Source organism: Schistocerca gregaria, chromosome 4, assembly GCF_023897955.1.
Source record: "Schistocerca gregaria isolate iqSchGreg1 chromosome 4, iqSchGreg1.2, whole genome shotgun sequence".
Lineage (NCBI taxonomy): Eukaryota > Metazoa > Arthropoda > Insecta > Orthoptera > Acrididae > Schistocerca > Schistocerca gregaria.
This window is the reverse complement of record NC_064923.1, coordinates 679,682,610-679,695,578: the sequence shown is the minus strand read 5'-3', so window position 1 is coordinate 679,695,578 and position 12,969 is coordinate 679,682,610. Positions and strand designations below refer to the sequence as shown.

Sequence of the window (12,969 nt, the reverse complement as noted above, 5' to 3'; positions counted from 1 at the left end):
TTCACATCTATGTTGATGCATAGCAGGTTGTACCATTGTAAACAATAAAGTGCATTTTATCCATAACCATGCCACTGTTAGTAATTGGGTTTATCCTTTCCTGGGGTAAAATCCACATTGATGACCTGCAATGACCAGAGGCAACAAATTCAAACCCTTAAGCTTTCTGTGAACTGGCTACTATCTGTTGACAATGGAGTCATCTTGCAACTATAATATTCTGGAAATGGTATTACAAGACAGTGACTTTCATAAAGTCCATTCTATGCTTCATGTCAACATGTTCAGCGATGGCCGCTTGTGAAACAAGCAAATAACATGTTTCAGTTTAGTGCCATTGGTCTTGAGAATGCTACCTACACTACCAAACAATGGGTACCCATGGACAACCTATTGAGTACCTTTCTTCATGAATGTAAACAAAGTGCATACAATCAAGACACAGTCCAACAGACTGCTGCAAATGCAAATTACTATTTTCTCCAACTTTATCAAGTCCTTTGTGCTGTTTACTGATCCAGTCAACCTTTTCATACTGCACTATATGATCCATCTGGTTGGATAATCTATGGACATCCCCAATGGAGTTACAGACATACCACATTGGGAAATTGCCTTACTCATCACTGACATGGCCACTAACACGCCCACACACCAGTAGCATGCCCTTATACCTTAGTTCAACCTTGACTTACAACCATTCTGTCCAGACCAAACAATGACGCAATTCATGATCACTGACTGCATATTTACCACCCGCAAGATTTCTGACAACAGTGAAAAATTTGTCACATTACTGTGACACCTACGCAAAAATGCAGACATTGTCAGTGTCATCATTGTGGCAACCACAAATAACAACAAATATAACTCTGTGAAATCAGCACTATTCCAGCACCTTTCACAGATGCTGGAGTAGCAATTAAAAAAATTCTACAAAGAACATCTGGGAACCAGGACACCTTCACAACTTTGGTGCCAGCTACATTCGCCTGTGAACATTAATGTCAGATCAGATCACACACTTTGGACTCTGTACATCATCAAACTACAACCCCAAGTGCAGATAACAGTCATCTCACCTGAATGAAAATCACTGGACAGAATTTAATATTGGTGGATATGATTTTTACAGTATTGCAACATTTACAATGTATCAACACCACCAGCAATAATACCCTGCACCAGGACACACACAAGCTATGCTGCGCCAAACAACAGCAAGCTGCCAAACCGACCTGACGATGCCTGACTGCCTCCAAGGGTGACATTAACACCCCTCCACCCTGCCTTCCCCCTCCCTCAAATAGGACATCAACCTCCAGTCAATCAAAATAACACTCACACAACTTGAACTAAGTGGAAACATGCAAGCTAGTGATAGTATGCTTTGTCAGTGTCAAAGGGCACAATATCAGCATGTGAGTGAATCTGAATGGAGCAGAATGATTAGTGTCTGGAAAATAGGTTTGTCATACCTTGAAATTCATACAGGCCGTGCTGTTATGACAGTGATTCCTATGTGGAATTGGTTGATAGAAGAGGGTCCCAGACAGAAATGAGAATGTGCTGGATAACACAATGTGATCACAGCACAGGCTGATTGACATTTCATCCATGTGGCGGTAACTAACAGAGCAGCTTCATCCAAAGGCCCAACATTGCAGATTTGCAACAGGTATGAACATATTGGCATTAATGTTTGACACCATTTACTGAGGGATGGACTGTTGGCAAGCATCTCATTGCATCAGCTTCCATTCACCAAAAACCAGTAATGTTTTAGACTGGCATGGTGAATGACGAAATGTAGTGTTTTTGGATAAGTCCCCTCCATCTTGTCCTACAGTGATTGCGACATATGTGTTAGACTTTACTGTGGTAAACATAGTCAGGCAGACTGCATTGTTGAGCAGTATAATGGACAAATGCCAAGTATGATGGATTATGGCACCATTGGCTATAACATGTGATATTGTCTCCTATGTATCGAGGACAGTCTGAACAGCAACTGCTATTTCAGGGAGGTTTTATAGCCCAAGGCATAGTCCCTCTGGCAGGCATTTTATATGCCACATTTCAGTAGGCTAATGCATGACCATATGTCACACAGCATGTAGAAGTCTTCTTCAAAAAAAAACTGGCACCATGCCCCCCCCCCCCCCCCCCCCCTCCGCCCCACATCAGGTCGGTATTTTCACCTGACATTTAGTCCACTGACATATCTGAGATAAGGTCAGTCAACTGCCTCAATAGACTGCTAGCATATATGAAGGATGCCTGATAGAAAATGATTATATTTCATACCCATATGCAAAATAATTTCTTGTTACAGGAACAAATGTGGAAAACAATATTTTTCCCTCTCCAGTGTCTGCTGAAGGAAATTGTCTTATTACATTATTATGAATTTGATTATTACCGTTTCAATTTGTACCAACTTACCAATGTGATAACAATCTTCAACTCCATGACATGTAATAATCATGTGTCATATTGCAAACATGAAGCAACAGTTAACATAGACTGTTGGCTACAAATGGCAACCAGTAGCATGGTCTCTTTCATCCAGCAGACAAAAGAGTGTGCGATTCGCAATCAAAGTTACAACTAAGGAAAAGAGTTTCAGTTTTCGGACTGCCATTGTTGTATAAATTTAAACAAAATTTATGTTTAGTATTTATTATTATATATAATGAAATATATTGAAGAATTTCAGAGTATTTTGATGTAACAAAATGTTAAATTTTATCAAGATAGATTCCACTGTAACAACATAAATGAAATGAATACATCTACTGCTCCACAGGAGTGTTTTTATTAACAGCTACGGCAAATCCTTTGCGAGTGAATAAAATTAATGCACATGAGCAGTTTATTATGGGATATGGTGGACTCCGAGGTGCTGTGGCTTTTTCTCTGGCAGAGATGCTTGATAAGGATGTGATTGCACCTCGTCAAGTATTTGTGACTACCACCCTTGTTGTTATACTCTTCACAGTTTTTATACAAGTGAGTTGTAAAATAAATTCAAGTCAATATCGATTATATATTTGATAAATTCATGGTTTTGCAGTTTTTACACTCTTTACCTTCTGCTACAGGATAAACACTTCTGAGTTTATTGTTTCACTGCATGCTGCAATATTATAGTATAATGAAAATTAATGTAAAGTGTTTATGATTTTGAATACTTCAGGATTATAGGAGGACATTCACTGAAAACTAGAAATGGTGAGTTGTTGATAAGCATACACAAAAGAAAGAAAACTACTAGCTATCAAAGTTACCTTTTGACAAGGTAGAATAAAATAAAACAGACACACACACACACACACACACACACACACACACACATGCATATACATGACTATGCCCCTACATGGTGCTGGCTAGATTGACAGTGGTAATACTACTTTTTTCAGCAGGTGGTCTGGTTGTGGTGGGAGTAGTGTCGGGTGGGGGGGGGGGGGGGTTGAGGAAGAGGGAGATGGTAGGCAGGCAGAAGGCCTGGGAGTGGCTGCCACAATTGCAACAGCTGGTGGGAAGAGACACATGCTGAAGGCTATGTGGGCACATGAACTTGAAGGGGGTGACTGGACAGACAAAGGGCAAATTTTTGGATGAAAGATGCAGGGACACTGGGTCGCCTGAGATTGAGGTCACAATGATTTTGAGAGTGGAGGATGTGTTGTAAGGGTGATTCCCATCTGTGTAGTGCCAGTCCATATATCTGCCACCCCTCCCTCCCACATTCCTGGACAGCAAACTAGTCACCTCCATCCAACCTACTAGCCACCTAACTCCAGTTCCTCTCCTTGCCTCCCGTCTTCCTCTCCCTCTACCTACGTCACCTGACACTAATCCCGCCACAACCACTTCACCTGCTGAGAAATAGCGGTGGCACTGTCAGTCTATGCGTATGACATAGGAGCATACACATGTGTATTCAGGCATGCATATGAGGATGTGCATGTGTGTGTATTATATTTTACTCTAGTTTGTCAAAGAATAACATTAAAAGATTGCAGTTTTCATTCTTTTGTGTGCACCTATCAGCAATTCAAGGCTTTCAGTTTTGGTGAATGGTCTCCTTTAATCCTAAAGATTAACATTCTACAAGAACTTTCCTACAATGTTTATGGTTTTCTCATTTCTATTATGTATTGTACAACTTTTAGACAATACCCAACAATTAAGCTGTACTGAAATTTTATTATTTTTCTTTAGTAACTTTTTGTAATTATGTTGTGGGTACTATAATTGACAATTGGGTAAAGATGTTATAAGTCCTGTACATTTTATTACCACAATAAGTGCAAAAATCAGGGAACAAAAACTCAGGAGAAAACCAGAGAGATGACTCAAATGAAGTCATTAAACATAACCAAAGATACCATTAGACTGTCATCACACAGGCTTAATGTGGTTGCAAAGGTACTTAAACGAGATCCATGCATAGCATGGTATGGGTATATTGAGCACGGTCTTCATGCCTAAAGAGTGGCTTTACATAGTCATGCACTGTTGGAGTTTGGTAATTTGAAATACAGTTCCTTATTTGTAGCGTGACTGAGTGAGGTTCTTCAGTGTAGCCTTCTTGTTGCTTGGGGAAAAAAGTTTGATGGGAATCTCAAGGTTTCATCCTACAACATTTCTGCTGCTGAAGCACAGAGGTCAGTTTTGAATGCAGTCCACATAGTAAATAACACCAGTTGCAAGGCAAACAACCAGGAAGACTTGTGATTTATTAACACTGACCTGAGTGTCTTGGACAGCACTCCATCATGCTGTTGTTTGTTGGATGGTAGCTGATGGAACAATGATGAGTGAACTCCCATAAAGTAGCTAGTTCACTGAACTAAAAAGACCTGAATTGTTGATCTTGATCCACTGTTACATCTGTTTGGCACCCAAACCTTAAAATCCATTTAGTGCAACTGTCTCCGGAGAAATGTCCATTTCAATCAGCACATAGAGCTGTCAGTAGCCTTAAGAATATATTTGAATCATTGCCCAGAGGATACTTGAGACATATGGCACATCACTTCTCAAAAGGAACTGAGAGGCTAATGAATATGGACAATTACTTTCACTGACTGAGAAGGCAACCAGATTTTAGCCCACAAATGACAATAACATTGTACTCTCAGCCAGTGGCATCTGTCTGTTACCTAATGAATAGTCATTTTAGGTCCAGAATGTGTGGGGCCACAAATTTAGTTCAAAACCTGTTTTGTACATTGGAAAGGTACACTCATTTCATCCATCTCTTCTTCACCTACCTCCTCTTCTCTTTCTGTAGTATTGTCCTCAAGTTTGCTACCCTTATATAAAAACAGTTTACAGAGAGATTCCATGATGATATTACAAACTTTCAGAGATGATGGAGTATGGTCAGAGGTAAAGGACCCTGGGCTTGAACTGATAGAGTTGAAAGTTATAAGCAGAAATCAGATTATATAATGGAAAGACAGAGATTTAGGAATCAGGTTATAAATTGTAGGACATTTCCAGGGGCAGATGTGAACTCTGACCACAATCTATTGGTTATGAACTGTAGATTAAAACTGAAGATAATGCAAAAAGGTGACAATTTAAGGAGATGAGATCTGGATAAACTGACTAAACCAGAGGTTGTACAGAGTTTCAGGGAGAGCATAAGGCAACATCTGACAAGAATGGGGGAAAGAAATACAGTAGAAGAAGAATGGGTAGCTCTGAGGGATGAAGTAGTGAAGGCAGCAGAGGATAAAGTAGGTAAAAAAACGAGGGCTGCTAGAAATCCTTGGGTAACAGAAGAAATATTGAATTTAATTGATGAAAGGAGAAAATATAAAAACACAGTAAATGAAGCAGGCAAAAAGGAATACAAATGTCCCAAAAATGAGATCGACAGGAAGTGCAAAACGGCTAAGCAGGGATGGCTAGAGGACAAATGTAAGGATATAGAAGCTTATCTCACTAGGGGTAAGATAGATACTGCCTACAAAAAAATTAAAGAGACCTTTGGAGAGAAGAGAACCAGTTGTATGAATATCAAGAGCTCAGATGGCAACCCAGTTCTAAGCAAAGAAGGGAAAGAAGAAAGGTGGAAGGAGTATATAGAGGGTTTATACAAGGGCGATGTACTTGAGGACAATATTATTGAAAGGGAAGAGGATGTAGATGAAGATGAAATGGGAGATACGATACTGCGTGAAGAGTTTGACAGAGCACTGAAAGACCTGAGTCAAAACAAGGCCCCTGGAGTAGACAACATTCCATTGGAACTACTGACGGCCTTGGGAGAGCCAGTCATGTCAAAACTCTACCAGCTGGTGAGCAAGATGTATGAGACAGGCGAAATACCCTCAGACTTCAAGAAGAATATAATAATTCCAATCCCAAAGAAAGCAGGTGTTGACAGATGTGAAAATTACCGAACTATCAGTTTAATAAGTCACAGCTGCAAAATACTAACACAAATTCTTTACAGACGAATGGAAAATCTGGTAGATGCGGACCTCGGGGAGGATCAGTTTGGATTCCATAGAAATGTTGGAACACGTGAGGCAATACTGACCTTACGACTTATCGTAGAAGAAAGATTAAGAAAAGGGAAATCTACATTTCTAGCATTTGTAGACTTGGAGAAAGCTTTTGACAGTGTTGACTGGAATACTCTCTTTCAAATTCTGAAGGTGGCAGGGGCAAAGTACAGGAAGCGAAAGGCTATTTACAATTTGTACAGAAACCAGATGGCAGTCATAAGAGCCGAGGGGCATGAAAGGAAAGCAGTGGTTGGGAAAGGAGTGAGACAGGGTTGTAGCCTCTCCCCGATCTTATTCAGTCTGTATATTGAGCAAGCAGTGAGCAGAGTATTAAAATTCATGGAGAAGAAGTAAAAACTTTGAGGTTCGCCGATGACATTGCAATTCTGTCAGAGACAGCAAAGGACCTGGAAGAGCACTTGAACGGAATGGACAGTGTCTTGAAAGGAGGATATAAGATGAACATCAACAAAAGCAAAACGAGGATAATGGAATGTAGTCAAATTAAATTGGGTGATGCTGAGGGAATTAGTTTAGGAAATGAGACACTTAAAGTAGTAAAGGAGTTTTGCTAGTTAGGAAGTAAAATAACTGAAGATGGTCGAAGTAGAGAGGATATAAAATGTAGACTGGCAATGGCAAGGAAAACATTTCTGAAGAAGAGAAATTTGTTAACATCAAGTATAGATTTATGTATCAGTGAGTCATTTCTGAAAGTATTTGTATGGAGTGTAGCCATGTATGGAAGTGAAACATGGACGATAAATAGTTTGGACAAGAAGAGAATAGAAGCTTTCAAAATGTCGTGTTACGGAAGAATGCTGAAGATAAGGTGGATAGATCACATAACTAATGAGGAGGTATTGAATAGGATTGGGGAGAAGAGAAGTTTGTGCAACAACTTGATTAGAAGAAGGGATCGGTTGGTAGGACATGTTTTGAGGCATCAAGGGATCACAAATTTAGCACTGGAGGGCAGCACAGAGGGTAAAAATTGTAGAGGGAGACCAAGAGATGAATACACTAAGCAGATTCAGAAGGATGTAGGTTGCAGTAGGTACTGGGAGATGAAGAACCTTGCACAGGACAGAGTAGCATGGAGAGCTGCATCAAACCAGTCTCAGGACTGAAGACCACAACAACAACAACCTTTGATAGTTGGTAGTTGGTAATGAAGTGACAAATGGGACACTCCTTTGAGGCTGGTTCTTAGGGGTGGTGTGAGGACTGGGGGTGTGAGGGGAAATGGCACAGGAGATCAGTCTTTGAACTAGTTCTAGGGGTTAGTGCCTGTCTATGAAAGTTTGGTGAGATAATCAGCATATATCTTCCCTGCCATCTCCAGATTGCTACTGCCATCCCACATGATAGTTGCATTCTGATCTGAGCTGCCAGAGTTGACAGTCATGTGTGTATGAATGTTATGTTCTCCGTTTCTCTTTTACTGATGAAGGCTCTGCCTGGGAAGAAGCAACCTGTCTTTTTCCTACATTGCTAATATGAGATATAAGCAACATCCATATATATCGAAACATAATATGCATTCAGACTGAAGTTCATAAACTGGTTTGGGGAAAGATTATCATATGTATCACACTTGTGTTTATGCATGAATTATGCAAAGAAAGGACAAAAATGAAAGATGGAAAACATCTACATCTACATCTACACGGTTACTCTGCAATTCACACTTAAACGCCTGGCTGAGGGTTTATCAACCCATTTTCATACTACTACCCTATCATTCCACTCTTGAATGGCCTGTGGGAAAAGGAACACCTAAATCTTTCCATTGAAGCTCTGATTTCTCTTATTTTATTATGATGGTCATTTCTCCCTACATAGGTGGGTGTCAACAAAATATTTTTGCATTCGGAAGAGAAAGTTGGTGATTGAAATTTCATAAATAGATCTTGCCACAAAGAAAACCACCTTTGTTTCAGTGACTGCCAACCCAACTCACATATCATATCAGTGACACTCTCACCCCTATTGTGTGATAACACAAAATGAGCTGCCCTTCTTTGCACTTTTTTTATGTCCTCCGTCAATCCTCCTGGTAAGGATCCCATACCATGCAGCAATATTCCAGCAGAGGACAGACAAGTGTAATGTAGGCTGTCTCTTTAGCAGGTTTGTTGCATCTTCTAAGTGTTCTACCAACAAAGCACAGTCTTTGTTTCACCTTCCCCACAACATTATCTATGTGGTCATTCCAATTTAAGTTGCTTGTAATTGTAATTCCTAGGTAATTAGTTGAATAGACAGCCCTTAGATTTGTGTGATTTATTGTATACCTAAAAGTTATTGGATTTGTTTTAGTACCCATGTGGATGACTTTGCATTTTTCTTTGTTTAGTGCCAATTGCCACTTTTCACACCATACGGAAATTCTCTCTAGATAATTTTGTAACTGGAATTGATCGTCTGACAATTTTACTAGATGGTAAATTACAGCGTCATCTACAGACAATTTAAGGGAGATGTTCAGATTATGACCGAGATCATTTATGTAAATCAGAAACAGCAGAGAGCCATGACACTACATACATTGTGGAATGCCAGATATCACTTCTGTTCTACTTGATGATTTACCATTTATCACTATGAACTGTGACCTCTCTGAGAGGAAATCACGAATCCAGTCACACAGTTGAGATGATACTCCATATGTATGCAATTTGATTAATACTTGCTTGTGAGGAATGGTATCGAAAGCCTTCTGGAAATCTAGGAATATGGAATCGATCTGAGATCCCTTGTTGACAACACTTATTACTTCATGAGAATAATGAGCTTTCTGTGTTGCACAGGAACAATATTTTCTGAATCTGTGTTGGTCATGTATCAATAAGTCATTTTCTTCAAGATGATTCATAATGTTTGAGTACAGTATATGCTCCAACATCCAAATTGAGGTCAGTGATATGGGTCTATAATTCAATGGGTTACTCCTATTTCCTTTCTTGAATATTGGTGAGATGTGTGCTACTTTCTACTAGAGGATGAAAAATTCTGAGAACAAATCTGAATGTACATTAACAAATAATAAACTAGCTACTTGAGAACAGAAGATGTACTAGAAACCAGAAAAGGTAAACAGACAAGATGCATGAAATTGGAATTTTTGAAACTTTGTAAATGTTGTAAAGAAGAAAAACAATTAAAGTCCAGGGTGGAAGACCACCAATATTATGAAAAGGATAGATTGCTACTCACCATAAAGATGACACTGTGAGTTGCAGACATGCACAATGAAAAGACTATTACACATTGAGCTTTCAACCAAAGCTTTCACCAGAAAGGAGACACATACACATGCACATACGAATGTGCACCTTGCACAAGGTGTGTGTGTGTGTGTGTGTGTGTGTGTGTGTGTGTTTCCTTCATGAAGAAGGCTTGGTCCTTGGTCCAAATTCAACGTGTAAAAGTCTTTTCATTGTGCCTGTTCGCAACTCACTGTGCCATCTTTACCGAGAGTAGCAATCTATCCTTTTCATAATATTGTTTTAAAGAAGTAATTCAAATTAAATCAGCATTTTTTACAAATTCTGGATCAAATATCTGGCATCTGTTAATAATGTTATCTGATTTTAGTATATACTTATGTGATTCGTAATACACTTTCTATCACATTTTGTGTACCAGTAAAAGCAGTTTGTCAGTCATTTGCCAAAGAGACTCATAATATAGATGTCTTATGGAACTAAAGTTTAAGTGACCAAAGATGGCTCTTTTAACATGTTCATTATCCAATGGATATTTCTACATACAGAGTGGTGGAATTTCATTTTATTTACTACTATGCACAGACTTTAATCTCATCACCCTGTGTTTCTGTGTGAATTTCTTTATTTACTAAAAATTTAGTGTATAAATCCACCAATGTCTTGGGAGGTAGTTACATTGCAGATTGCATTTCTAGGTGCATAATGAGCTGCCTCATATTTCTGCACTGTTGAAAACTATCTTGACTGTTGTCATGCAGCTAGGGGGCTGCTGCAAATGGCTGTGTAGGGTGAATTACCCTGAAAAATATACTTGACGTATCACAAGCACTAACGGTACCCACAGAAACTGCTTCTTTTTGAGAAAAATCCAGTTTGTCTGTAAACGGTGTGTCCATGGCAGGACTAGATGATCTTCACAATGGAAACAGTGTCAAGGAAGTTCTCTGAGTTTTACATCTACCCCCACTGCCAAAGAATATGCAGTGGAATCTGAAGCTTGTTTTAATCCAGTGTAACACCTCATCTGCTGGACAGCTAACAACAACCATTATCAGGATTCAGAAATTATGAAAAGAGAATGGTCTGTAGATAACTGATAACCCTTAGAGCTTGATGGAAGTGTACACTCAGTATCTGCATCTAGATGACACATTCCAAGTACTGATGAGGATGCCTCAGCAGCTACTGAGGATGTGTGGTACAAATGTTTGTGGCTTTTGGCATTCTGTAAAATAAACACTGCCTTTTGTCTGGGGTATAAGGTCATTCTTGGTTCATTCCTATGGCTGGCAGAGGAGGTTGGAATAACTGATTTTGTGCATGGTGTTATTAAAAAGCCTTCTGTCAAATGAATTGTTCCTGTCAGGCCATTGATATCTGGGTTGGAGCAAAGTGGAAACTTTGAAACAAAGACTTGGTAATTTTATAACAACTTAGGGTGTGATTTCTTACACTGAAGTATGTTTTTCAGGGCAGTTTACACTATGCACCGGCTTCCAATTACATGGCAACAGTGTAGTTTTCAATAACACATAACACATAATAGAGATTAAAGTTATAGGGTTCTGTTAAAAGTCTCATGGATGCAGTACATGCTAGATTTTTGTTTCAGAATCTGTTGTAGCATTTATTTTATTTTTTTATTTTAATTTTTTTCAGGGCAGCACAATAAAGCCACTGGTGAAATTACTTCACATTAAACTTTCAAAAATGGGTCAATCATCTCTTAATGAGGAGCTTAATAATACAGTAAGTACAGAATGAAACTTATAAAAATATAAAAATTACATATAAGGTAGAATTTTTCCATGAAGTGGCATAGTCTAGGTTGCAAATATACACAGCAGCTACTGATAAATAATTCAGCTTCACTGATGTTGGATATTGATTCTCCCATCACTTTTGGTGCTGTATGTTGTTTCCTTGTACTTGTCAAAATAATATTTTTGTATCAATACCAGAGAAGGAAAGTTGCTACTCACCATATAGCGGAGATTCTGAGTCGTGATAGGCACAACAAAAAGATTCACACAAGTATAGCTTTCGGTCATTAAGGCCTCTGTCAGCAGTAGACACACACACACACACACACACACACACACACACACACACACACACACACACACACACACACAATGCAACTTGCACACACATCTGCAGTCTCAGAGATCTGGTGTAGTTTCAGCTCTCTGAGACTGCACACGTGTGTGCAAGTTGTGTGTGTGTGTGTATGTATGTGTCTACTGCTGACAGAGGCCTTAATGACCGAAAGCTATACTTGTGTGTATCTTTTTGTTGTGCCTATTGCGACTCAGCATATCCACTTTATGGTGAGTAACAACTTTCCTTCTCTGGTAATGTTACATTCCATCCTGGATCGTCCATTGTTTAACATTTTTCTATGTTGTATTCATATAACATTTGTAATCAAATATCAAAAGACCTGAAGGCTGTGTGCACAATGGACTCTGCAGACATGTGGCGAAGAAAATGTGCTCATGTAGAATACCTAAGTGCACTAAACCCAGTAAGATGGTAAGATTGTTATGTTTTCTTTCTCTTCTAAGAAGTTCATATAAATTTTGCAATGTAGACAACAGAAGATTTTAAAAAAAGACTCATTCTCTTCCAATAAATTATTATTTCATTGTGTAATTCATCAGGCAAACAATTTCTGATCAGAGTTATAAACTCATTTGTAATCATATAATGTAGGCTCTCATGGCAGGTATGTGCAGTATTTTTGATATCTGATTTATGGACATACGGTTGCAGTCCAAGGCATAATTTTCTGCCTAATGTTTTGTATTCCACTGCTGGAGACTTCATCAGAGGCTTCGCCAACTCAGAAATCAGTTACAGACTCAAAATAAGCTCAGGAACCTGAACTGTTTCTGAAACAATGGAAAATCCAGTACGGAATGTAAAAATATTATTAGAAGGAAAGTTGCTACTCACCATACAGCAGAGATGCTGAGTCACAAATAAGCACAACAAAAAGACTTTCATAATTAAAGTATTCAGCCACTGGCCTTCAAAACAATTGACAAATGTACATATACACACCCCCTCAAGCAAACACAGCTCGCACACACGATTGCTGTCTTAGGCCTGAGACTTCACTCATTGGTGCGAGTTGCGTTTGTGTGAGTGTGTGTGTGTGTGTGTGTGTGTGTGTGTGTGTGTGTGTCTATTGTTGACAA

General features: G+C 39.0%; 1 protein-coding gene across 3 annotated transcripts in view; it reads left to right on the top strand.

Annotated features, from left to right (window-relative positions):
• The window catches only part of LOC126365988 (sodium/hydrogen exchanger 2-like), a 457,436-nt gene that overhangs the window by 378,613 nt on the left and 65,854 nt on the right, over nt 1-12,969 (top strand). For all 3 annotated transcript variants that reach the window (XM_050008801.1, XM_050008803.1, XM_050008802.1), the window contains 2 exons: nt 2,810-3,012; nt 11,426-11,515. In XM_050008801.1, the coding sequence (XP_049864758.1) occupies nt 2,810-3,012; nt 11,426-11,515 (293 nt within the window). The remainder of the gene's footprint in view (nt 1-2,809; nt 3,013-11,425; nt 11,516-12,969) is intronic.